Here is a 26,484-nt window from a genome sequence, read left to right as displayed (position 1 = left end):
AGTGTGCCGGGCGGTCGTGGTCGTTGTTGACCGGCGGCCAAACTTCCCGAGCCGACGGGCCGCGACTCACGCAGGGCGGTCACACCGCCAGTGTTTCGCTGTCGTCCCGGTCGCCTGTTTTGTACTTTAGAAATCTGCGGCAGCGCTCCGGGTGAACTCGTGTGTGGCTCCGCTGCCAAGTGGGCGAGTGCCCACTGGGCCTCTCCCGCAGATTTTTGTTCCTTTTAAATTAAGGTCCCGTTGAAAAGTTACAAATCATCGTGGCCTCCAAGGAGCCGCACTGGAATCGCCCGGCGTGGGGGGGGGACGCGCCGCTTATGAGCCGCGATTTGTCCGCCCCCGGTAGAGATCGCCCGAACACACTCTGGTAAGCTCGGCGCGTGTGTACAAGTGGGCTTCGGCAGAACACATCGATAGAAGGGATGATAACGAGAACGATATGTGTCATAATTTCAACTTGTAATGCGACGCTCATTTTCTTAGAGAGAGAGAGAACGACTCGGAGGTTCTGGGTAACCACAGACGAGCGGGAAGGCAGTCACGTGGCGATCAGCCACAGGATGGCCAGCGGTCGAGGCTAGCGACGGAGTGGCAGCCGAGGGAGGGATCGCGCCCCGCGAGGACGCCCGCCGCCAACGCCGCCACCGCGATGGCGCGACGAGATCAACTCGTGCGGATTTCCGCGCCGCGCGACCGCGGCGGGATGCCGAATCCTTCATCCAGAAGTGGATGGAACATGGCTGATGATAATGAAGATGATGCCGGCCGTGCGTGGGAGGATATTGTATGGGGGGTAGTGGGAGGGGCGGGGGGGGGCGTGCGCAGGCTTCACCGTTTGGGAGACGGGCTGTTGGTGCTGAGGTGGGCGTCTCGGAATCTGTAGATCCCGAAGGCCAGCATGTTGTACGTCTTGAGGGCCTTGCAGAAGAGCTCGCCGTAGCAGCCTCCCTCCTGCCACACGCGCGCCGCACATTAGCCGGTGGCGGTGGAGAGGAACGCCGCCCAGCCAGAGCAGTCAACGCCGCGATGGTTAACGGCGTGACGGAATCCTCGAGTGCGTGCGTGCGTGCGGGTTTTTAACCGGGCGACCGGCGAAAGTACAAACATACACGGCTTCGGTACGAGACGACTGACGGCACTGTAGCGTTTGCGCCGCTTTGGGAATGACGCTCGCGTTTCAGCGTTCCGGAGCGCGCGATCGAGACGCGACGACTGCATTCGCCGAGCGTGGCGAGTGATGATGTGGAATGGAATGCCACCACGAGCGTGCACTACACGCAGCCGACCGGGCGTACGACTCCAACGCGAGGACATCGTGTTTGGCGACGCCGATGCCGCCGCTGCGGCTGCTGCGTTGGCGGCGGTACGCGCGCGCAAATAACAAAAACAAATCCCTTTAACGCGCCCGTCAATGACGCTGCCGTAGACATATGTGAACCGGTGACGTTTTAGGGCATGGCGCTTAACGTTATGATGTGGCATGCGTATAAAATATGGGTGGGGAGAGGAGTGGTTCGTCCACTCGGGGCGTTGGGACGTCGCCCCACCGAGCAGCTGGAGATGAGAAATTATTTTTACAATTAAAAAATATTTTTCTATAAATTGTTTTGTTGTGTAAATTTTTTTTGGGAAATATATAATGATTCTTTCAACGTGAATTTCCTAATGAAGATAACATTTTAAGTTGTTCATATTAGAAACTGCTGCAAAAACACAGTCTGATTTGTTCCGAGGGGAGGTCTCGGGGCGGCAGTGAAGGCGTCCGGGTGAGAGATTTCCCTTTGTTCATTGCGATGAGCTTCGCATTGTAGCCGCGCCGTTTGAGACCCATGCAGGGTGGATAAAAAGGCACCCATGGCTGTAATGACGATGTCACACACGAGGTAGCATTGTGCAGAGACAGCAGCTCAGAGCTTTTGGCAGTGTCAAGGGGGTTGAGTGGTGTGGGCTTGAGGCTCATGGGGACAGCATTTGGGTGCTTCGTTGTTTTGTTTCATATTGTTTATAAACGCCTACCGTTGGTCGATAAGACAGTTGTTTCACGGGAAGGCCAATAACATGACGAGGTTTTTCTTAATGAGAACACCGTCTTGTCAGAGCTCACTCACAACAGCCCCGCCTAGTGGAGATGTCACGAGCTGCCACTTGTGGGGACCCCACTTCTTTAGCGTGCGTGCGCGTGCGTGTGTGTACATGCGTGTGTGCGTGGGTGTGTGTGCGTTCGTGCATGTATGTGTGCATGTGTGCGTGCGTGTGCATGTGTGCATGTGTGCGTGCGTGTGCGTGTGTGTGCGTGCATGTATGTATGTGTGCATGTGTGCGTGCGTGATTGTCTGCGTGCATGCGTGCGTGCGTGCATGTGTGCGTGCGTGCATGTGTGTGTGCGTGTGTGTGCATGTGTGCGTGCATGTGTGCGTGCATGCGTGCGTGCATGTGTCCGTGCGTGCATGTGTGTGTGTGTGTGCATGTGTGTGTGCATGTGTGTGTGTGTGCGTGTGTGTGTGTGTGCATGTGTGTGGGGAGCGATAGTGTAGCGGTTAGCGCGCTGCGCTATGAACCTGGCGACCCGGGTTCGATTCCCGCTCACGGCCAACACCAGTGACGATTATCTGAACCGGTCCCGGGCCTCCCCTAGGTCGACTCAGCCTCAAATGAGTACCTGGTGCGGTGTGTAAACATTGCCACTAGGGATACAAAGGCGGTCGGGCGTGGTGCTGGCCACCCACCCCCTCGTGTACCGTTCCGGCCTTCATAGGTGCACGCTAACAGCACTTGCCCCTACAGTCTGTTAAGGCTATATGGGGGATCTTTGTCTTTGTCTTTTGTGTGTGCGTGCGTGCATGTATGTGTGCATGTGTGCGTGCGTGATTGTCTGCGTGCGTGCGTGCATGTGTGTGTGTGTGCATGTGTGCATGTGTGTGTGCATGCGTGCGTGTGTGTGTGTGTGTATGTGTGTGCGTGTGTGTATGTGCATGTGTGTATGTGCGTGTGTGTGCGTGTGTGTGTGTGCATGTATGTGTGTGTGTGTGCATGTGTGTGTGCGTGTGTGCGTGCATGTGTGCGTGTGTGTGCGTGCATGTGTGTGGGTGCATGTGTGTGCATGTGTGTGTGTGCGTGCGTGTGCGTGCGGGGGACATACCCCGAGGTCGGCAAAGGGCCCGTCGGACAGCGCCAGCTGCGCCACCCGGCAGCGGTCGCGGCTCGCGAGCGTCTGCGGCGTGCTGTAGCCGCCGCGCAGGGCGTTCTCCTCCGCCAGCAGGGCCTCGAGGTCGGGCGTGGCTCCTCCCGTCACCAGCGTGCGGATCAACGTCAGCGTATTGTCGTTGAAGTACGTCTGCGGGAGCGTACGCGGCCGTTAGCGCCGCGAGCGGTAAAATCGTCGGGCGGCATCCGACAAGCACCGCCGAAAGAACCGCAGGCGCTCGATTGTCCGTCGGCCACGCGTCTATTCGAGCGCTTGTCAAGATAGCGATGCGCGTATTCGAGATCCCAACAGACGCCGTTCGCTCCCGAGTGGCGGCGACGTCACCACGGCGCTTGTGCCGTGCTAGGAACATTCGGACGCAAACACGGGGACAGGGGACACGCTCTCGCAAAAATCGTCCACGGCACCACGAGAGGCTGCAGGCCCGTGCGGTGCTGGTGGTGGCTACGCTGCTGCTGCTGCACGTGGCTGCCTGTAGTCCAGCATTGTGGAGGCTGGAGCAGCGAGGGTTGGTGGATTACCGTGCACAGACGTTGTGAAACTCCCTTCCCGCAGGAGTGCAATTCCCTGGCTTGCCAAGAAAAGGCAGTAGAGTAAGTGAACTAAGCGCCATTCGTTTCGATTTGTAAGGGGGTTGAGCGCTGCCTCTCCCCTCGGGCGTGTGGATTTTCTCTATGGGCTCCGGTTTCCTCCGGCTTGTATAATAAACACAACTCGTCGTTAATTGGCTTAAAACATCTCAAAATTAACAACCCGATGTAGCAGCAGGAGTAGGACCCTCCTGAAAATGAGCCCTTGGACTATATTGCATAAATACGAGATTATTCTAATGTATTTTATATATAATGAGTTATTTATGTAATCAATCAAATTTACACCCCTTTGTTGTAGCGGTTTAGAGAACGATCCGTGGAAGCGGATATCACAGAACTAGTGCCGAGATCCCTTCGAGTGACCTCCGGTGCACACAGCAGGGAGGGGTGCTCTCCCATGCACTCTGCCAATGAGATTGTTTATTACATTGCAGTAAAAGCGATATTTTTGAAAATTTCATCACAGACGGTATTTAGCCACATGATTTAACGTGACAGATTTTCGTCAAGTCATTGGTGACCACGCTTAATCCGTCAACTCACTAGACCCGAGAACCCGGTTTAATGACAGGCGGATGCGTGGATCTGGGCCCAGGATCTCAGGCGTGCCAGCTCACTGTGCGACCTCCTCTCACCTGCCTCTGAAACAGCACAGCTTACACGGTGTGTGCGCGCGTGTGTAAATGATTGGCGAGGGCATAATCGTCTCGTTGATGGATGCACTTAAGTTCAGAGCGGCGTGTGATGTGTTCTTATCTCTTGCCATCATCTGCCCCGTAAAGACCGCACTCATTCACTGTACTGCAGACAATGACGTTGTTATTCGTGTATTTTTTTTATTTCATTCTGTACACCCTTTTTCATCGTGCAAAAAAATGTGTTGACTACAATCTTTACTGCCTCTTTGTCTATCAGCCGCTGTACGAAGGCGGCGTTCACACTCCGTGTCGATCGTGGGGGATTGTTTGACCCTACTTCACCACACTGGGTCAGTGTGGGTTGGGAATGGGCAGTGGTCGCTACTGATGTTAGCCACTGCAGGGAATCGGACTTAGATGGCGAGGTTCATCGTGCAGGACCGCGCTACCATTGTACCACTCCGCTATGGTTTTAATCGTTTTTGTAACAGCCCTCTGTCGATCCACTGCTAGATGAGGTCCATTGTGTGACGGTGTTCATAACATTTTGATTCGTAATTAATTCCGTGGATGGAGACGACACCACGGGCGATCGAGAGTTGATTGCGATTTGTACAGCATCACTTAAACGCTAGCAATTTGAACTCTGAATCCATTTGCATTGCAGCAGGCGAGAAGTGGGCAGGGGGGAGAGTGGGAGGGGGGAGGTTGTGGGAGCGGGTGGGAGAGTGGGGGGAGAGTGGGGGGAGGTTGGAGCAACTCAGACGGAGCGACAGGCTGGCGAGGCGTGCGTCGGTAACGCAAGGTGGCAGTAGCACGGTTGTTCATTACTCCGCTCGCAGTTAGGGTTTACTTTGGCAAAACTGCTGTCCGGTTAGCTTATCGTCAGGGAGCTCCCGTTAACGCTCACTCGGCTGGCCTCGCGTTATGCACGCTCAGAGCGGCTGACCCACAGCTCCGGCTCTTGCTTTGGACTCGACCAGGGCCGGCGTACAGAAGGCAGCGTCACAGCTCGCTCGATGTCCTCACCAAATATTTTCCGGGTCACCGATGAGACTTGGGAGTGGGTGGCACGTGGCAAGCAGTAGCCGCAGCCGTAGCGACAGGTATACCGGGCGCAGTGTGCCGGGCAAAGGGAATTTTTTTCCGGACTGCTGACACGGACAGACCCGGTTGGAAATGAACCCTGACTGGACCCATCTCTACAGAGGCTGCGACCTCACAGTCGACACTTCCTAATGATCTTAATCGTCAGAAGCGGTGCCATTCGGGGGGGGGGGAATATATCGGTAAAAAATCCATCGCTGGTGCTGCACTTCCATTCCTCTCGCGTCCGTGCTTCCCGCATTCACCCACGCGCACTGACCAGCGCGTGGTCAAGTATGGCTAGCGGGTGGTGGTGTTAATAGCCATCGTAATTACTGTACTCATTTATCCCGGAAAGCCGCACCGCGAGTCCGAAAACGCCGACGACACGCCGGCAGTCTCTGCCACCGCGATCCTAGGCGCTCCGTAAAAACGGCGAACCGTTACCGCGCCGCGGGGAGCCACGCGATTTTCCGTCAAACGGCACAAGGGGGACACGCGGGTGGCCGGCCAGAATCACGGTTTAATTTGTGCGAATCCGTGCGCCCGGTACCAAAGCAACGCGGGCTCTCAACATTACGGCGTTAAGAGTTAAGGCGGCAAGGTTGCAACCTGAATTCATGGCAGTTATTACCGATTCATCTCGACTGGCGAGACCTCCCAGGAATCCCTAATTAGAGGCATCCCTGTAGTTTCGGGGCTGCCTGTCAGGCGGCGGGGTGTAATTATTTGTAATTTATTGCAACAAAAAAAAGAAACGCGTTTAAATCTGATCGGGACAGCAGTAGGAACGGCGCAGCGGGGGGGGGGGGGGGGGGGACGCGACAAGAACGCGGCACACACGAGCGACCCGTTGTCAGATGGCCCAGGAAAACGTGGAGCTCCCATCAGCCCGAGTGCGGAGCATTTCGCACGGAAAACAAATGACCGCGCCCGCGGGTAGAAACCTGCCCGCGGCAGCAGTTTGCAAAGTTGGAGCGGTTTGATCGCTGCGCCAAAATAATCCGCTCAGCGGGAGGTCGCTAATTCTCCTCCGCTGCCACCATGCTCTGGAACTCGGTATAACCCAGCCCCTCTTCGAGTCCAGGTTCACGACGCCTAGGACTATAGATTCACACCACTGTTGATGCTCTCGATTCACGCCATCCCCGTGGCAAGATGTTAACTACCTTGCCTGGTATACAGGTCATGAGTTCGATCCCGACCCCGATGATGCATGGATATTTGTAAGTGGTGTGGATATTTTTCCTTGTCTTCTGGTCCCCCCCCCACGCCCCCCACCACCCCCACATTTAGAATCAACATGCGTTTAAGGCATTTGGCTGCTTCCAATGTCCACGTGACGATACGCCACTTGGTTGAGCTATCATTTGTGGCCGGGGGCGCTTCTGAAAAAGAGCTCACCTAGTAAAAATTAATATAGTAAATAAAAAATGTAGAGATTTACAAAACTTTAGTACAAGTTCACACATCACTCACCAGTGACATTACCCGGGCCAGGGAATCGAACGATTGCATCGATATTTTATCCCTTAATCGATTTGTGATGATTCTCATGCTCATAACAAGTGCATCAAATCTCTCGTGCAGGAATCAACGGTGCCGATTTGCAGATGGTGTTTGCGTGGACACTCTGTACGTGCCTAAGACTAATGTGTAAACGTCGCCACAAGTGAGACAAAGGCGGCCGGGAGTGGTGCTGGCCACTCACCCCCTCGTGTGCCATGCCGGCCATCATAGATGCTCGCTAACAGCACTTGACTCAACAGTCTGTTAAGGCTATACAGGGGAACTTTGTCTTTTTTTGCATGTGCAGGTATGTACTCATATGTGTGTAATAATGTGCTGCTATATGTATATGGTACTATATATGCACGTGTGTGCGTGTGCGTGCGTGCCTGAAGAGACTTTTTGGGCGAGTATTGCGATGGAGCACCTGTCGAAGGCCGTTATGGCTACACGGGGGATCTTTGTCTCCGTGTGCGTGCGCGCGAGACGGTTGAGCGTGCGCGTGCGAGCCAGTGCTGTGAGTACGTGTCCGTGTGATGTGTCTACGTGATGTGCCCGTGCGCGCCTTTGTACAAGCGGGGGGCGGGGGCGCGTCTGTAGGCCTCCTACTCACGGCGCTCATCAGAGAGTCGAGCACGCTGACGGCGAAGGCGGTGCCGCAGGCGAACGGCTGCGTGAGATACAGCTCCGTGTCGGGGTCGTCGTCGTCATCCTGGTCGAGGAACTGCACGTTCGAGTCGTTGACTGGGCGACACCGACCGACGGGGAGGAGGGAGGCAGAGCAGGCCAGGAAGGGAAGGGAGGGAGGGAGGCAGGAAGGGCAAGCAGGTCAGGGCAGGGAGGGAGGGAGGGAGAGTAAGGCAAGGGAGGGCGAAAGGACGAGAGTGAGTGTGACGAGATGGGTGGGCGGGGAGGGGGGAGCGTTGGTAATGAGAGAGATGTCAGGGTGAGTGTGGTGCTTCTTCACGGCTCACACACAGCTCGCACCATTACGAGCATGTCATCCAAGTCCATCGGGGTTCATCGACTCGACTTCAAGGCATTGGTCAGTGTGGGTTGGTGTTGGCGAGGAATCCAGGACTGGTTAAAATATCACTCGCCACTGATGCTCGCCATTGCTTGGAAACAAACTCGGGTTTCCAAGTTCACAGTCCAGCGCAAAAGCATTGTACCACTGCTCAACCCAGGAAACTCGACACATCCCATCAGGTCAATTCCACCCTCTCCAAATACTAAGACTGCCTTCCAGATATGGTTGTGGTTAGGTCACTCCGGGTGTGTTGTTGGCCACCTATCCACTCGTGTGTCATTCCGGCCTTCATCGGCATTCACGGACAGCAACGCTTGCCCCCAACAGCCTGTTGAAGGCTATAGAGGGGATCTTTGCCTGTGTCGTATACTGCATACGCAAGTGCCGTGCGTACGTGTGTGTGTGTGTGTGCGCGCGCGCGGTTACGTACCGAGTTCTGTGATCATGGGTACTCCGGACCCGTTGGTGACGGAGGGCTGCCGTGTAAGACCGTGCACGGGGCTTGTGTCCGGGGTAGTGCGGTCCATGCCGGGCGGAGTGAACCCTGCAGGTCAACCGCACAACATGAGCAGCGCACCCAGCGAGGTCATTACAACCGGTGAGATCGTTACGATAACAGAAATCAATACAACTTGAGAAATCGTTACTATGAGATATCACTACAAACAGTGATATCAATTGAACAAGTGATATCATTACAAACGCAGAGATATTTCTACTCAAACTCGAGAGATAAATACACGCATCGGAAGTATTACACCAGGGGTGATACCATAACAGCGAGTTCAGAAATCGTAGCCGGGGAATTATTATGCTTGGTGAAGTCAGAGTCACAGGGGTTTGAAATAGCCGGAGCTAAGCGATACATCACACCAGCTGAATGACATCATCACACCCGGGGGTAATCGTCGAACTGAGTGAAGTATTTACACCCACTGACAGCGCGTGGTGATATCCTTACCACCGCTGAAGTCGCCACATTTCGTAACTTTACTGCACCCTTCGATGAAGGAGGGTCATTACCCAAAACACCACCACTTTGAAAAAGACAAAGATCCCCCGTATAGTCTTAGCAAACTGTTGGGGCAAGTGCTGTTAGCGAGCACCCATCAAGGCCGGCACGGCACACGAGGGGGTGGGTGGCCGGCACCACGCCCGGCCGCCTTTGTCTCCCGAGTGGTGATGTTTACACACAGGCACCAGGTACTCGTTTTAGCTGAGTCGACCTAGGGGAGGTCCAGGACCAGTTTGGAAAATCGTCACTGGTGTTGGCCATGAGCGGGAACCGAACTCGCCGAGTTTGTAGCGCAGCGTAGCGCTCACCGCTACATCACCGCTACCCACGTAACCTCTTGACGTCTCACACAGACACACACGCGCACACCCGCAGACTGTTACTGACGAATATTGATGCTCTTCAACAAGCGCAGTCACCGTACCCACGCGCAGAAACCATAGCGACTCGGTTCAGAATCAGAAACGTCAATGAGACTGGACAAATCCGATGGGCTATGAAGCTCTTGTTCACAGATGTCCAGTTGGAGGAGAAGAATGCGAAGAAGAAGAAGCAGAAACCGATTTGGAAGTGCAATCGCGATTTTAATCGTCACAGCCGCAAAGGAGGAAACGAATCTTGACTTAAAGCTTTCGTGAATGCAGGAATACATATTTTATGGGTCTTTCGGTAAAGCCACGTAGACATAAAAAAAAAATTATCACGACGTTTCGATCGCAACACAAGCAATCGTCTTCAGGTGATACGATTGCTTGCGTTTTTACATCTACGTGGCTTTCCAGAAAGACCCACAGAACATGAGGAGACGGATGTTTCCGAGTCAACGCGTCACGTTTGGGAACACGTTTCAGCTCTCGGGGAAACAAGGCCGCGTGGCTCGTTACCGCGCGACGTGGAATCAGGGGCAGCAGAGCAAGAGCAAGGCGGGTCGAACACAAGGCGAGTTTGCGTGTGTGGGTTTTTTTTATCTTTCTTCTGGGGGCAGGAACGTCGGCAAGACACTGAGAATGCGTGAGGGGGGGGGGCGAGGGGGGGGGGGCGTGCGGGCGATGTGGCGCACGCTGAGAAAATGGAAAGAGGGGCCGCGACACGCGCTACGGTGCCGTGGCAGTCACCTTCTGCCAATGGAACAGGATACAAGTCATTAAATATGTTCGCAGACAAACCTTAATGGAATTTGCTTCGAGAGCCATTTCTGTCCCCAGTGATTGGCTCGCCCGAGGGCACGAATATGTGTCAGCTTGAATCGGGGAGTAAGGGCCCCCCGCTCGAATCGGGCTGACAACTCCCTCCCGTCGGGCCCCGTGCTGAAGAAATGGTTTTGATTGCCAGGCGGTGGTGGGGTGCGGAGATGCCTCGCGCGCGCGCGTGTGTGCGCGTGTGTGTACAGGTGTGTGTGTGCGCGTGTGTGTACAGGTGTGTGTGTGTGTGCGCGTGTGTGTTGTGCGTGTGTGTGCGCGTGTGTGTACAGGTGTGTGTGTGTGTGCGTCTGTGTACAGGTGTGTGTGTGTGTGCGCGTGTGTGTGTGTGTGCGTATGTGCGCGTGTGTATACAGGTGTGTGTGTCCGCGTGTCTGTGTTTTGGTGGGGCCTTACCATCAGCCCCACCAAAACTAAGCACCTGCCTGGGTATTTTGTACCATCGGACACTCCACCCCCACAACTCCCAATCGGTCATGGGGCAGTTGTGGAGAGAGTGGAGTGTTTCCCATCCCTGGACAGTGTGCTTATGACCGGCTCCAGTTTAACAGCAAAGGTCTCACTCCGAATCAGTCGAGCGGCAATATCTTTTCATCGGTTGCGTAACGCTGTGTGGAAGCTACCTGGTCTGTCGCTCCGCACTAAGCTTCAGGTCTTCTCGGCCACGGTCATTCCCTCCCTTCTCTATCCTTGCGAAACGTGGACCCCCTAATGGAACATCTTCGCCGGTTAGAAACATTTAGGCTGGCCTGCCTACGATCCATCCTGGGTTTAACCAGACTGGATTGTGTGAGGAGTTCACAATCCTTGAAAGATCTGGGCAAGGCCCCATCGGTGAGCTCCTTTGGCGGGCAAGGCTGCGATGGCTGGGTCATGTAGCCCGCATTCCCAGCCACCGCATGCCGAAACAGCTTTTGTTCGGCCGGATTGAGGGGGCTGGGCGGGCGCGGCATGGGCTAGAGAAGAGATGGAGTGATGTGGTACAGGAGGACGTGGAGCTGAGTAGACTTGCCGATGAATGGTACCAGCGGTTTCAAGATCGGCCTCTGTGGAGGAGGCTCGTGAAGGACGCTACTGGGCAATTGGAGGCAGTCGCCCTCCAACAACAACGGAGGGCGGAGAAGCGACGCTCACAACAACGAGCGGAGCGCCGGGTGGCTGAAGCACAGCAGGTTGGCACAGTAGGGGGCACAGGTGGTGCATCGGCCAGTCATCTCAGTCATCTCAGTCAGTCGACCCGTGGCACCTGGGTCTGCCCCGTGACCTGCCAGCGGGCGTTCGACACTTCACGTGGCCACAGGGTGCACATAGCCTGGCACAAGCGTCGTGGTGACGTCACCGCCACTTAGTGGCAAATGGCGGTTGTTGTTGTGTGTGCGTGTGTGTGCGCGTGTGTGTACAGGTGTGTGGGGGGGTGGGGAAGCGGTAGTGCAGCGGTTAACGCGCTCCGCTACGAAGGTGACGATTATCTGAACCGGTTCTGGACCTCCGCTAGATCGACTCAGCCTCTAATCAGTATCTGGTGCAGTGTATAACAGCGCCACGACGAAGACAAAGGCGGTCGGGCGTGGTGCTGGCCACCCACTCCCTCGTGTGTCGTGCCGGCCTTCATACGTGTTCCTTAACAGCACTTGCCCCAACATGCTGTTTAGGCTATACGGGGGATCTTTGTCTTCGGTGTGCAGTTGCACAGTTGCGACGTTGGAAACCTGGGTTCAACCCCGACACCACGCACGGCAGCGCAGGGACGGTGGCGAACTTGTGAGACTCATCCCATGGTCCACCTCGAAATGCCTCACCTCCACACGTCTCGAGCGATCCCCCAAACCCTCACCTCTCTCCACATTCCTCACCCACCCGATTCTTCACCACCCAACTCCAGATGATCAATAATTCCACTGGCGGATCAGCCTCGCCCGTAAGCGGGGCCGCCTCATACCAACACCCTGATCACTCCACCCCTCCAGTCGTGAATCAATTTTAAGATCGAATTCATCATCTTAAAGATCCTCCATTGACTCGCCTCTGCCTAAGTCTCTCATCCCATGTCACTCTCCTACCTCTCCCCTCCCATCTCACTCTACTCTCTCCTCCACGCACTCTCCTACCTCTCCCCTCCCATCTCACTTCTTGCAGCTAGACTCGAAGAGGGGGCATAGAGTCGACAGCACGGATGACTGGGTTGTACGGAGTTCCAGACTATGGGGTGCAGTAGAGGAAAATGGAGCGACCTCCTGCTGAGTGAAGGTTGACTGCTGGCTTTTACAGGGAGCTTCGTAGATTAGGATCTGGCACATTCCGAGTGATTTTTGTTCAACGGGGAATGAAATGTAATTAACGTGGACTGCGGGTGCCTTGTGACTGCGGCTGTACCTGCTGCACTACCAAGGCACCGCAGAGTGCGTGTGAGGCTTTGTGTGTTCGTGCTGCGTGATCGCTGTAAATTAGTGCGCCCGTGCACCTGTAATGACCGAGAATTGAGGGAGCAGGGAAATATATGATGGGAGGGGGGGGAGTGAGGTCATACTGGTTCGGGGATGTTCAGATGCCCATCATAATTACTAGTGGGGGGGGGGGGTCGTGTAATTAGTGTCAGCTGCGGAGCTGGGTGTCGGCTCTTAAACTCCGATATAAGAGCCGGGTTCAGAGACAGGAGGCGCCTCTCTCTCTGCGTGTCGCTGCTGCCGCATCTGAGGCGATGGGCTTCGCCACAGCTCGTCTTCCTCTACCTCTTTGTCTGCGCGGGTGACGCGGGTGACCCTGGGATACCCAGACCCGGTGGAGACAGAGACACGTTGTGTACCTGCCTGGATCTTGTACACGTTGGACGTGAGCCCTGTGAACGGTGCTGGACGTACCCCGACTCTTGCCTAACGCCACGTAGCGGTCATAATAAATCATTGCCCGTTGTCCGTCCACTGCTGGAGGAAGGCCACCCCCACACTATGTGGGTGTGGATTTATCACCACGATGGTCAGTGCGGGTTGGTGGAGCGGGGAGGTGGGGGGCAGAACTGGTTCACTGATGTTAGCCGTGGCCGGGTATCGAACTCGGCTCGCCGGGGTGCGTTGCGTAAGAGCGCTGACCGCAGTCGAAATCAAACGACATAAAAATCGCCAATAACTTGTAGATTTCTTCCTAACGTGTGTTTTTGTTGTGCCGTCTGAGACTCGAAGAAGAGGGCGTCGCCTCTCCGCACTGCTTGCCAGCTGTGCGGCTGTTTGCTGCAGCACGTGTCGTTGGTTTGTCGGCATTTAGGGTGAATTAAAAACAGCACCGTGCACACCCCCATGCCCATTCTCCTGCTCCTAACACCGTTTTCAATATTTAATGCGATTTTTTATGAAAAACTTTCAGGCGGAGTTTTAAGATAAATCATTACAAATGCATGAAATTCAATGCAAATCGCCGAAAAATCGCGTGCCTATAAATCATGTAGGGCCCTTTCTTTTATTTTGAGACATTAATCCGCACGGACAAAATGCGGTCTGCGTGAGATAACATCTGTCAAATCACATGACCTTTTTTGTCATATCACATGACCGTGAACGGCGGCGCTGTGATCTGATCGAGGCTGGCAAGCGGCAAACCGCACTCGGGCAAACGTAATAACGTGGAAACGCGCCGCGCGCGGAGAGGGTCAGTCCTGCTGCGCTGTCGCCGCCGCTGCTGCTGCCGCTGCTGTACACCGCTGGCCTGGTGGCCTGGTGAGTGTCGCAGGGTGGCAGGCTACGGGTGAACGCACGCACCCACGGAGATCCACAGGACCAAAACCCCGAGTGCACGCTACCCATTCAGCTCCCCCCCCACACATCTCCCGATATTTAATCTCGATGGCGCTGTTGGCGTCACGTCGCGACACGCCGACGTTGTCGCTCAAAGTCTCTCGCGAAGCGGTGCAAGGCTTCGTGTTGTGGACAACGGCCCACTGAAGCGGATGTTGCGAGGCTACCTCTTGGGATACCTGCAAGTGGACGCTCTGAGAGTGACATTTGCCGCATGATAATCGAGCCGATATTTTAATTCGTCGAGCTGGAGTTTTGCGCAAAAATTATACGCGGAACCAAATATTAAATGTGATTCTTTTTGCGTGTGTGTGTGCAGTCATTGGTGACCGGTCTGATACTACCAATGCACTACCCTTGAGAACCCGGTGTCAAAACCCAGGCGGTTGCCTGGATTCGAACCCAGGGCCTCGGTGAAGCCAGCTCAACAGCACGTCCCTCTGAACCAGAGGTGCCCGGCGGGTAAATAATATATTGTTGGGGGGCATGGATGCCCGCAGGGATGGGGGAGGCAGGAGTGGGCAGTAGTTTATACAATCTTATTTTTGTAAAGTATTGTTTAGTAACACACCAAGTACAGTAACTCGAATCTAACCAACTAGAGTGGCTCTTTCCGCCAGCAGCTGCGCGAGTGGGAAATTGCAGGGGCTGCGCCTTTAGCTTCTCGGGAGGATCTGACGACGAGCGGCACGTGCCGGGAGCCGGGCACGGCGAGGCCGCAACGGGGTGGTGAGTGGGGGCCCCGAACTAAGCGCGAGCACCCCCCCTAGCGGTCGTGCGGAATCGCTGCACACAGAACGGGGTTCGTGGGGAGCCTAACTTATTTGTTATTTTAGCAGGTAAGGCTAAAACTGAGCTATGTAGCGCTTTTTCAGAAGCGACCTGGCTATCACATAAATGATAGATCGACGAGGTGGCTTATCACGTGGAATTGTATAACCCGAGACAAATTCTCTAAACGCGTGATGTTGATTTCTAAATGTGGAGGGGGAAATCGGAGGACCTGGAGTAAAAATCCACGCGACCACGCGGGCAGAGAGAGAGAGAGACACCGCAAACTCCAAATATACAGCAGCAGCAGCAGGCGTCAGGGTTGTGATCGAAACCACGACCTCCTGCATACCAGGCGAGGGAGTTCACATCTGGCCACCGCGGAGTAGCTACAATAGTCCTAGTAGCAGTATCGCTATGGGGCCGTCCACAAATGACGTCACGCGATTTAAACTATTGTCAATGTAGTGTGTATTTAATGTGGCGCTGCACCCTGATGTCGTAGGAGTGTTGTTTAAACAATTTGTGTTATAACAATTCTATATTTATTTAAAGTTGCGCATTTTGATGTGACGTCACATTTCTCAAACCTCCCCCCCCCTCGTCACCCATCGTCACAAATGTCTGCCACCCCCCCCCCCCCAGGTGCGTGATGTCATTTATGGACGGCCCCTATGATTCTTATGATGGTGAGTATCGTGTGCTCGTCTTGCCAAGCCAGGCGACAGCCGATTCATCAGCAGAGAGAGGGAGGGCGATCGCTCGCACGCGTTTGCCAGGGCCCAGATTGTTTATCTCCAGTTCCAGCCAATGCAACATTCTTCTCTCGCTAGATGACAACGTTCATTATCTTTGCTATTAACGCGCTCTGAAATGTGCAGGTTATTTATTTTATTTATTTTTCCACATTGCACCCCTACCACATGCCCAATCCACGCAGCAAACGCCCCCCAATTGCTGCCCACCTGCCCACAAACACTCCCCGTAGAGCCCTTAACAGACTGTTGGGGCAAGTGCTGTTAGCGAGCACCTATTAAGGCCGGTATGGTGCACGACAAGGTTGTAGTCTGGTCAGCGGCAATAACCGAGTGGCCTTTATCTCCCCAGTTTTGATATTTTACGCATCACGCGAGGTACGCATTTCAGGCTGAACCTGGTTTGGGAGGCCCAAACCAGGTTCCGAAATCACTCGCTACGGATGTGAGCAGTGGCCGGGAATAGAACTCAGGTCGCCAGTTTCGTAGTGCAGTGAGCTAACCGCTCTACCCAAGCAATAAAACACATGCAAACAAAGACACGCACAGACACATATGCAGTTTCTGATTTACATGCACAACCACACATACGCATGCACTTAACGAACACACCGAGGCTGCAACGTGTGACAATGCACATTAAGGAAAAGTTTTCAATTACATGACTATTTAATCTCTGTGCGGAGGCTGTCGCGTCTTGTTTGACAGAGGTGTTCCCGCTCGACGCAGAATTATCAGATTTTGACGCGGGCCTAAGCGGCACGGCGCAAAGTCAATTTGAGTCAAAATCAGAAACAACAGCGGCACCAATTCCTAAAGGGGACGGCGGCGAGCGGGGAAGAAGCAAGTTGGCAGTGGTGCTCCAAGAGATCCAAAAACATGCCAGTACCACTAACATCTTCATTAGCATTTTACTATCATAATAATACTACATACAATTATTTACTCATGAAAGCCACGCCGAGTCCCGTCTCAAGGCTCGGCTCCCTGGATTGTTTGAGATGTTTGGCCAATGCCATTAATGAGCGCTCAGGGTTCGCGCGCGTGAGAAAATCACCTGCCAAGATCGTCCTCTAACACACGTGACTCGTGTATCGTCTGCTCTAACACACGTGACTCGTGCATTGTTTGTTCTAACACACGTGACTCGTGTATCGTCTGCTCTAACACACGTGACTCGTGCATCGTCTGTTTTAACACACGTGACTCGTGCATTGTTTGTTCTAACACACGTGACTCGTGTATCGTCTGCTCTAACACACGTGACTCGTGTATCGTCTGCTCTAACACACGTGATTCGTGCATCGTCTGTTTTAACACACGTGACTCGTGCATTGTTTGTTCTAACACACGTGACTCGTGTATCGTCTGCTCTAACACACGTGACTCGTGCATCGTCTGTTCTAACACACGTGACTCGTGCATCGTTTGTTCTAACACACGTGACTCGTGCATTGTTTTCTCTAACACACGTGACTCGTGCATCGTTTGTTCTAACACACGTGACTCGTGCATCGTTTGTTCTAACACACGTGACTCGTGCATTGTTTGCTCTAACACACGTGACTCGTGCATTGTTGGTCTAACACACGTGACTCGTGCATTGTTTGTTCTAACACACGTGACTCATGCATTGTTTGCTCTAACACACGTGACTCGTGCATCGTTTGTTCTAACACACGTGACTCGTGCATTGTTGGTCTAACACACGTGACTTGTGCATTGTTTGGTCTAACACACGTGACTCGTGCATTGTTTGTTCTAACACACGTGACTCATGCATTGTTTGCTCTAACACACGTGACTCGTGCATCGTTTGTTCTAACACACGTGACTCGTGCATTGTTGGTCTAACACACGTGACTCGTGCATTGTTTGTTCTAACACACGTGACTCGTGCATTGTTTGTTCTAACACACGTGACTCATGCATTGTTTGCTCTAACACACGTGACTCGTGCATTGTTGGTCTAACACACGTGACTCGTGCATTGTTTGTTCTAACACACGTGACTCGTGCATTGTTTGCTCTAACACACGTGACTCATGCATCGTTTGTTCTAACACACGTGACTCGTGCATTGTTGGTCTAACACACGTGACTTGTGCATCGTTTGTTCTAACACACGTGACTCGTGCATTGTCTCCGCGGGAGTTTTGAATGCCCGTATCTCAAATGAGCGGCACGATGACAAAAGGTGCAATTGGAATCAAATGTGCTCCTTCTTTGCGTGTGTAACTTTTGTGAAAGCACGAGAGGCACAGAGAGGAGCACACGACTTTGAAACGGCGCGCAACTTGAAGGCCACGTTGATCGTGAAGGACAGTGTGGGCTTGCGCAATAGCTGTCGCTGTGAGAGGTGACGGCCTTGGTCCAGACTACGGACAGAGCGGCAGCCAAGGGAGAGAAGAGCCCCAAAGGGTACGTACACCGCTACAGATGGGACGATATCACATCAGTTCGCTTGTATGCAGGAGTTAGGTGGATTGTTGCACTACTATCCATTGGTGGACACTGCCCGTGGTGGACACTGCCCATGGTGGACACTGTGGTGGACACTGTGGTGGACACTGCCGTGGTGGACACTGTGTTGGACACTGCCGTGATGGACACTGCCCATGGTGGACACTGCCCGTGGTGGACACTGCCCGTGGTGGATACTTGTAGCAGCTGCAACCACAGGTAGTACCGACCAACCAGCCAAACCCCGTTAAGCTCAGGGGCCCAGTGGTGTCCAGCGCGATCACCTTGAGAGTTGGCCTGCAGAAGGCCGATGCTGTCGTCAAAATGCATGGACTTGATGTTGAGTGAGGCGAGGATGCACTCCTTGTCCTGCAGGGACGGGTCCTCGATGTTGTTCTGGTTCGCCGACAGGATGACGCACATGTCGCACAGGTTGATGTTGACAGCCCTGAGGTCGGCGCGGCTCAGCGGCGCGCCCTGTGCCAGGGAGCGGAGGCGTAAAGAGGTCGAGTTAGCGGGGATGGCACGCACGGCATGATCACCGCCGGCATTAAAGGTGCAGCCCTCAAATAGCTTGCTCGAGCCATTGCTGGCGGAAGGGCCTCTGCTGCAGGGAGCTACAGAGAGGCGCCCACCCACAGGGTATTTGGCCTACTCTAACAAGCTGGCCATACACATGTGGGGTGTTTTTTTTTTAACGCAGGAATTAGAAAGGTTATTGGTTGTTTCACACGGGAGCACAGCATCAGCAGCAGCAGCAGCAAGAACAGAAGACAAACACATCGACATCGCCGAGCTTGAGCACCGAAGGATTACTGCGCAACAAACGATGAGATAAAAACAAATGTATCACCAGTTTTTCAATGGGTGTATGAACACGGTTGTTACCTAGTAGCAGCATTGCCCCCCCGCCCCTACTGGCAGACTCATGCCCAGTTGATGGAGGCGTTCCGGCCACTGGGGGGTGCCCTTGGCACTGCAGTGGGTGAGCTGTGTGATGCACGGCGCCTCGAGATGCTGACGCATTAGGAGCCCTCGATGTGCAAAGCCGTGTCCTCGTATTTGCATAATTAAACACCCAACGAGAGAGAGGTGAAGAAACTGCCAGGTTGGTAGCGCCACTTCCGGCAGCGTAACTTATCAACGTCACTTCTGGAAATGTGGCGATGATTAAAACTTGGTCCTGAGCCACCCCCCCTCCCTTCCCCCATAAGGTCGACTCAACAGCCTTAACCGAGTACCTGGAGCGGTGTATAAAACATGAGGACGAGGAAGACAAAAGCGGTCAGGCGTGGTGCTGGCTCCACCACCCTCTCATGCACTGTGCCGGCCTCCATAAGGCACTTTGGCCTTATGGAGGCACACGTAGGCCACACGGAGGATTTACCGGGTAATGCCATCGCAGTCGCTCGTAATCCAAGTGCGGGTTTGCGGGTTGGGCAGCGCGTGGGGAATCTCCTCTCAAGCTTCCGCCTACGGACCACTTGCGGGGGCAACTTCTACAACGGTTGAATTCTACCCCACCCCCCCCTCCCACCCCCGGACGATTGCACCGCAACTCAACAACGCCTCACAGTGCCTGCAAGTATCTCGGCAGAAGGAATGCTCCACGTAGAAAACCGCGCTGGGATCGCACGGGCCGAGAGACCTTTGCCTCGCGTGCAACTCGGAGCTTGCTCGCAGCCCCTCTGTGCGCCGTGCCAGCCTTCATAAGCCGCTCGTTAACAGCCGCTCGTCCCCAACAACCTACATAGGCTACATCGGTCTACTTTACTCATTTTCGGAGGGGGTGGCACTTTGGCCGATAAAACATCAGCCGTGTATTGTGGGGGGGCCCCACATCAGGTGCCACACTAAAGGCCAACAGGAGCCGTGAGCGGCCAGCCGGCCTTGCAATGAAGAACCACCGGGTCACGCGGTGGGTGAGGGCGGGGGAGAGAGGGGGGCGGATGCATGCCGATCCCTGTCTTGCACGTAACTCACGGCCGTGACCTCGAGCGGAACGGCGAACTCTCCCGTGGGCCGTCTCACCGGGATGATGGAGATCTTGGGGAAGTTGTGCAGCGACTCCCACTCGCGGCGGATGTACTCGAGGCTGCCCACGAACACGATGTGCTTCAGCTCGTGGTAGTGGAAGTTGCTCGCGCGCAGCGGCATCACGAAGTTGCGCAGGCCGATGAGCGCCGACTTGGCGTCCCCAAAGATGCACACGACCACGTGGCCACTCAGCACCGTCATGGACGCCTCGCTGCGCGTCTTTGGTGCGGGGGGGTGGGGGGGGGATGTCAACACGAGGCAGGAGGATGTGTCAGGCTGAGACGTTGGCAGCCTCTTTCCTATGAGACTGCGCCAACTTATCGGGTGAATGTGTTATACTACTTCGTAAACGCTAACATTTCTCAAGACTTTTGGAATGCTCTCCAGCTAATGTTGGGAGCCGTACTGCATTATTTTGCGTTCGTCCCTATGTCTGCCCATCTAGTGTGTCATACAGGACTCAATATAAGCTCATAAACAGGTCCAACCGTAAGTGCTAATGACTACGTTGGGAATCTATGCCCTTTATGCGTGTGTACGTGTGTGTGTGTGTGTACGTGTGTGTGTACGTGTGTGTGTATGTGTGTGTACGTGTGTGTGTGTACGTGTGTGTGTACGTGTGTGTGTACGTGTGTGTACGTGTGTGTGTGTACGTGTGTGTACATGTGTGTGTGTACGTGTGTGTGTACGTGTGTGTGTGTGTACGTGTGTGTGTACGTGTGTGTGTGTACGTGTGTGTACGTGTGTGTGTGTACGTGTGTGTGTGTACGTGTGTGTGTACGTGTGTGTGTGTGTGTAAGTGTGTGTGCCCCCTACAGTCTGTTAAGGCTATATGGGGGATCTTTTTTTGTGTGTACGTGTGTGCGTGTGTACGTGTGTGTGCGTGTGTGTGTACGTGTGTATGTGTGTGTGCGTGTACGTGTGTACGTGTGTGTGCGTGTGTGTGTGTGCGTGTGTGTGTACATGTGTGTGCATGTGTGTGTGTACGTGTGTGTACGTGTGTGTGTGTACGTGTGTGTGCGTGTGTGTGTGTACGTGTGTGTGTGTACGTCTGTGTATGTGTACGTGTGTGTGTGTGTATGTATGCGTGCGTGTTTCTCTACCAGAATAACCCTCTCGATGTCGCGGGATGGACACCAGTGGAACATGCCAGTCGAGTCGTACTTCTTGATGTTGCAGTCCATGTCCTCTGCTTTCTCGGTGCCTGGGATGGCCAGCAAGTCATGCCTACGCAGCACGTGTATCGGTACACAAAGTGACACATCCATGACGGTGAGAATAGCTCTCAGGCTACCGAGCATAGCCACATTTAACAAAGCACTTATGCTTCTCTGCTTTATGTAAACTCTGGAAGGTGAAAATCATGCATACATCAGCTTAATTTCAGTTTAACACGCAGGCTTTCGTGACCAATATTATTCGTAATAAAGGTTTTTGGGTTAGATTGCAATAGTATAAATGTTGCGTCGTAACCCTCCACCACCCGACACAGCCAATTAGTAGGGGATTTGTCACGTAAACAAAACGCCAATTAGTTACTACTTCAGCCCACCAGTGTGTTGGAGAGTAAATCCACAACATTTACAAATTGAGTACGACGTTTTGAATTGGCATCATTCAAACCCCCTTTGTTGCTCAGTCTCATATCGCAAGCCAGTCCGGTCCAGACCACCGGTCACCAAACCTCAGCCGCCCCAACCCTAACCATAACCCCCCCGCCCCACCCCCCAGTCCTCCATGTGCAACACCGCACCAATTTCTATTGGCGAGTCGTTGCGTATCCACGTGTATCGTCGCCGCAACGCTGCACCGCATTCGGCCATTCTTCCTGCACGGTATCCACGCCGCGGCTTACGCCCTTCCCTTAACGTTGGCTCGAGCGGCGTGTCACCGCCGGACTGAAAGAGGCCGAGGGACTGCTGCTCTACACCCACTGCAGTCTACCAGCGGCCCAGAAAATATTCCTCGGCGAGAAACGAAGCCCTGGCAGATCGTCACCGGAGTTACCTGATGACGCGGGGTGGCGACGAATTGGGCGTCGTTCGGACCGCTCCGTTTTTCTGCTTCTTGTTGATGGGAGAGAGAGCTGAGGACTCATCGACTGAGGGGGGCGTGGGGGTAGGGGGGGGGGATAGCAGGGTCAAAGGGCAAAAGCGAGGACCATGCACACTCGCAAGCATTGGCGACTCGGCATGCGGTCGCGTCACTCCCGTTAGTACTGCTCTACCACGGTATCGCCATGCACCACGTGTTTCGTGAAGTTTGGACGTCTGCGACCGAACTTCACGAAACTTATGCCACGTTACATTTATTACAAAAACACACAAAGCCCTCTTTTTTTTGTGTCAAGTCACTGCCAGGATGAAGACCTCCATGCTCTACTGAGAGGTGTGTGATTGTCTGACCGTACTTTACCACGCGGGTCAGTGATAGTTGAAGTGGTGGTGGTGTGGGTCGGGGAGGCAAGGAGACTCAGGACGAGTTCAGATTTCACTCCCTACTGATATCAGCAATGTTTGGAAATTGAAGTCGCGACACGGGAGAGCAGAGTGCTGTGTGCTAACCACTCTGCCATCCCCTCGTCACTGCATAGTAATTCCTTTGGACAATGGACAATGGAAATAGGAAAAGCAATCCGGCGCTTTGTAAAGAACAAAATGTAGATTCTGTAAAAAAAAAAAATAAACCAACGCGCCACGGTGGAATATTTCAGGTGGAACGCGATGATGACCGCCAATCGATTTGCGCGTCCAGAGATAAACGATGGAAATGAAGAGGGGAGTCGGGGCGTGGGACGCGGGGCGAGCTCGCTCCAGAGCGATGTTCGTGGAGCGCTGCCGCGTGACTGCGTGAGTGGCGTCGGTCGTCACAGACAGGCAGATCTGCAGATAAGAGCAGGTAGCTGAAAAAGAGACGATCCTGGGAAGAAGAAAAACACCAGGACAGGTGGCAACCCTACCCCCCACACGTGTACACAGTGCCCTTGGACGATGTGCACAGCGCAGGACGTCGCCATGTGTACATGTACACGTGTACATGTCAACGTGTACAGCCTTTCGTCAATCCACTGGTGGATGAAGGCCTCTCCAAGACATGCAGGTCATTCGGGTCTGTTTGACCATACTTCCCCATTCTGGTCAACGTTGATTCGGTGAAGGTGGGCAGCATAGACGGAGTATAGTACACAGGGACGGCCCTAGACTAGCTGCCAGCAACTGGCGCCCTACGGCGAACCATGCGATCGGAGCCCCGAACCCCAAGGGCAGATCCAGGCTGAGGTTTTTGGTAAACTGGGAAACAGATGCAGAATGACTCGGTTTGTCCGTCCATCCATCTGTCCAACCAATACATTTTCATAAATGTTGAGAAATGCACGGGAATTGAAATAATATCTTCGTTATTTTGTTTGAAATTTTTGTCGTTTTTTCCCCCTCCAAGTTGGCGCCCCACTGAACTTGGAGCCCGAGGCGACCGCCGAGTTCGCCTATATGGACGGGCCACCCCTGATAGCACAGTACAACAATGACTTACCACACTGCCCTCTGCTGCCTTACTGCACTGCCCTCTACTGCCCATATTGCATTGTGTATCAATGAAGACTATGATTGTGTAATCATACCAGTTACATGCCGTATTGAATTTAAACGGGTTTGTTTGACCCTACGATAGAGAAACCCCAGGATAATTTAAGCCCCCACGGGATGCAAAACACGTGGACTGCTGCTGTACGGGCCAGTGAACGCACAACGCGCAGAGAAGTCCTCAGATGTCACCCGGCCCCCCTCCACTGTGGCCCAAGAGGTCAGAGCGCTCAGTCAGCAGCACTTAAAAACTGCGTTCTCAAGTTCTCGTGCGCTGACTGCCTAGGCCCCGGTCACCGCCAAAGGCTGCACATAAGTTGGTCTTCAATTTGGTTGTGAACCTCCAGCTACAATGGGACAAAACCACATCTCGTGCGAGCAGAGCGTGCGAGGGAGTGTGCGCCGAGGGCTTCCGTGAGGATCCTCTTGCCCCGTGAGCTGACGCCAGTCGATCGGCCGGGGGACTCGGTTTGGGAAGGAGACCAAAAGGGCGCGCGTAGAGGGAGAGAACGCCGCTGCCACGGTGACGAGGGGCGATTTGCTCGTGGCGGAGGCGACTTTGCCGCGGGACGCTGTGGCCACAGGCGGCGTGCGAGATGCGCTGCATCGGAGGTAACTCAGCGGCGGTGCACTCTTCCGATTTGGCTCCGCGTAACGGTAAAATGATGACGCTCGCAAAAAATAAATAAGTAAACATCCAGCAGCGACAAAAAAAAACGCAGAATTTAAACGAAAATGTGTAAAAGCAATATCTGATGTGATAATTAAAATATAAGGAAGAATCGTTAAAACAATACACCTAAGAAAGCAGATCAATTAGAAGCCAATTGTTGTGGCCAGCAATCTAACTGGGGTCACCGAGTACAGAGCGTTAACCACTGCGCCACCGCTCCACCCATGATACCTTAACACTTCCCCGTTATTGCTTTCCGACAGTTGTGGCTCAGATATTTGGACTTTTTATTTTACTTTTGATGACCCAGGTCACTCGCTCTTGCAAGTGAGATCCGTGTACACTGTTGAGCTCTCGCCTACTTCAACAAAATAAACTACCCCGAGATATCATTGTAAAGGTACAGCGCTGCATACTCTTTGGTTCTTTCGGTAAAGTCACGTAGGTAAAAAATTAAATGAAGTTAATCAAATCACGACGTTTCGGAAGCAACACAAGCCTCCGTCATCAGGTGGGATAGTCACAGCAAGAAGTCATTTGCTGCCCACCTGATGACGGAGGCTTGTGTTGCTTCCGAAACGTCGTGATTTGGTTAACTTTATTTTATTTTTTACCTACGTGACTTTTACCGAAAGAATATGGATCATTGCAGTCACGAAAATTTCAAATCCAGAATAAATGCAGCCCTGCAATTGCTGATTTGTGCCAGTGCTAGTAAAAAGGGCCTCCAGTCAAGGAAGCTCCAAAGGGTATTATCAGACTCGTTCTTCCACCCTGGTTCAGTTATTCATTCATCACTTAGAGAGCGACGTAACAAAAAGGTTTTGGCAACTATACAGCGTGGCAAATATGATTGACGGGGCGGGGTGGGGGGCTAATCCGTGTTAGCCCCCGAGCTGCACGCTGTCCGAGGCCGTGCGCCCTGGCTATAGCCGATTGGCTATACGTGCCGGATTTGCGATCGGCGCGAGTGTACAGCTGCCAATCTCCGTGTGGACTCTGAAATGCAGCTGAAGTCATTTGCACTCCCGGATGGCTTTCGGTTTCTGCGGTCGACTCGCCCGCGTGTTTGTTCAGCGGGCAAGCGGTTCAGAATGGGGTCGAAGTCATCTAGCGATGTTTACGTCAAGCTCGTCGTAGACGCGACTGCCCTGCCCCCCCCCACAACCCCGTCATAGGAACGTGGAACTTCCTCCACCGGATCGGGGCCACCAAAGGTTTGATGCGTGGCACCCAACATTCGTTTAAGCTTTGGGGCACGATCACCTCGTGAACGTGGCTTTGGTCAACCTACGTTTGCTCTCTTGGCAGGCTGCATGGCCCACATGGTTTGTGTTAACTGTATAAAAGATGTGCTGCGTGCTATTAATTTGAAGGTAATGGCAGTGGTTATGATGGCAGGTCGGAGGGCACTAACTCTAGAGCAATGCAAAAAAGCAAAGTGGTTGCATTTTCAAAAACGAAACGAAGCAAAGCAAATAACTTACGTGATTGGATTAATCCATTAACAAAGTACTTGGCTGAAAAGAATGAAAATGATAAACACGAAATTATGTTGAGAGAACAGAAATGGAAAAGCACAAGGATAGCACAATGAAGAAAACGAGAGAATGAGCGCACACAGTTTTGCATCCCTCTAAATGTCCGTCCGATGATTATTATTGTTTCAAGTAACCTATGTTTTTTTTGTCTCGTATGTCACGCGGACACAATTGCAACGTTTTTCATGGCAGGTTGAAGCACTCGCAAGAGCGTTGGGGTACACTGCATTCTAAAACAACAAGGACACCATTGTATAGTGAAAACAAAAGCTTAGCCATGGATAAATAAATAACAACAACAACATCGCTGCGTAGGTGTTCGCAGGCTGTGCTATACGACTATTCGACTGTGCTTTTGAGTCGCCCTGCACGGTGTACGACATGATGTCCGATGTTTCGCTGCTAAATAATTCACTCTCTGGAAAAGCTCCGAGGACGCGGCGCGAAACGTCGGACATCGAAGCCCAACAACACGCGGTAGGTGACAACCCGAAAACACGTCCGAGAGGAGCCAACAAAAAAACATCTTTTTTTTTTCACAAAATCCTTTCGGACGTTCGACCAAGCGCTGCCTTCTACACAAACAGCCGAGCCAATAAGCAG

General features: G+C 53.4%; 1 protein-coding gene and 1 long non-coding RNA gene across 10 annotated transcripts in view; one reads left to right on the top strand and one right to left on the bottom strand.

Annotated features, from left to right (window-relative positions):
• Positions 1-26,484, bottom strand: part of KCNMA1 (potassium calcium-activated channel subfamily M alpha 1) — a 104,222-nt gene that overhangs the window by 4,915 nt on the left and 72,823 nt on the right. For all 9 annotated transcript variants that reach the window (XM_076065746.1, XM_076065745.1, XM_076065750.1 and 6 more), the window contains 8 exons: positions 22,094-22,187; positions 21,190-21,313; positions 20,081-20,305; positions 18,334-18,526; positions 8,492-8,605; positions 7,645-7,775; positions 3,140-3,334; positions 833-951 (listed from right to left, as the gene is read on the bottom strand). In XM_076065746.1, the coding sequence (XP_075921861.1) occupies positions 833-951; positions 3,140-3,334; positions 7,645-7,775; positions 8,492-8,605; positions 18,334-18,526; positions 20,081-20,305; positions 21,190-21,313; positions 22,094-22,187 (1,195 nt within the window). The remainder of the gene's footprint in view (positions 1-832; positions 952-3,139; positions 3,335-7,644; positions 7,776-8,491; positions 8,606-18,333; positions 18,527-20,080; positions 20,306-21,189; positions 21,314-22,093; positions 22,188-26,484) is intronic.
• LOC142924119 (uncharacterized) lies at positions 21,254-24,782 on the top strand. Its single transcript, XR_012941283.1, has 2 exons — positions 21,254-21,358; positions 23,525-24,782. It is a non-coding gene; the product is annotated as an uncharacterized LOC142924119 (long non-coding RNA).

Source organism: Petromyzon marinus, chromosome 8 (assembly GCF_048934315.1).
Source record: "Petromyzon marinus isolate PM22_M1 ecotype Great Lakes invasive population chromosome 8, UKy_Petmar_22M1.pri1.0, whole genome shotgun sequence".
Taxonomy (NCBI): Eukaryota; Metazoa; Chordata; class Hyperoartia; order Petromyzontiformes; family Petromyzontidae; genus Petromyzon; species Petromyzon marinus.
This window is presented reverse-complemented; position numbering and strand designations above follow the sequence as displayed.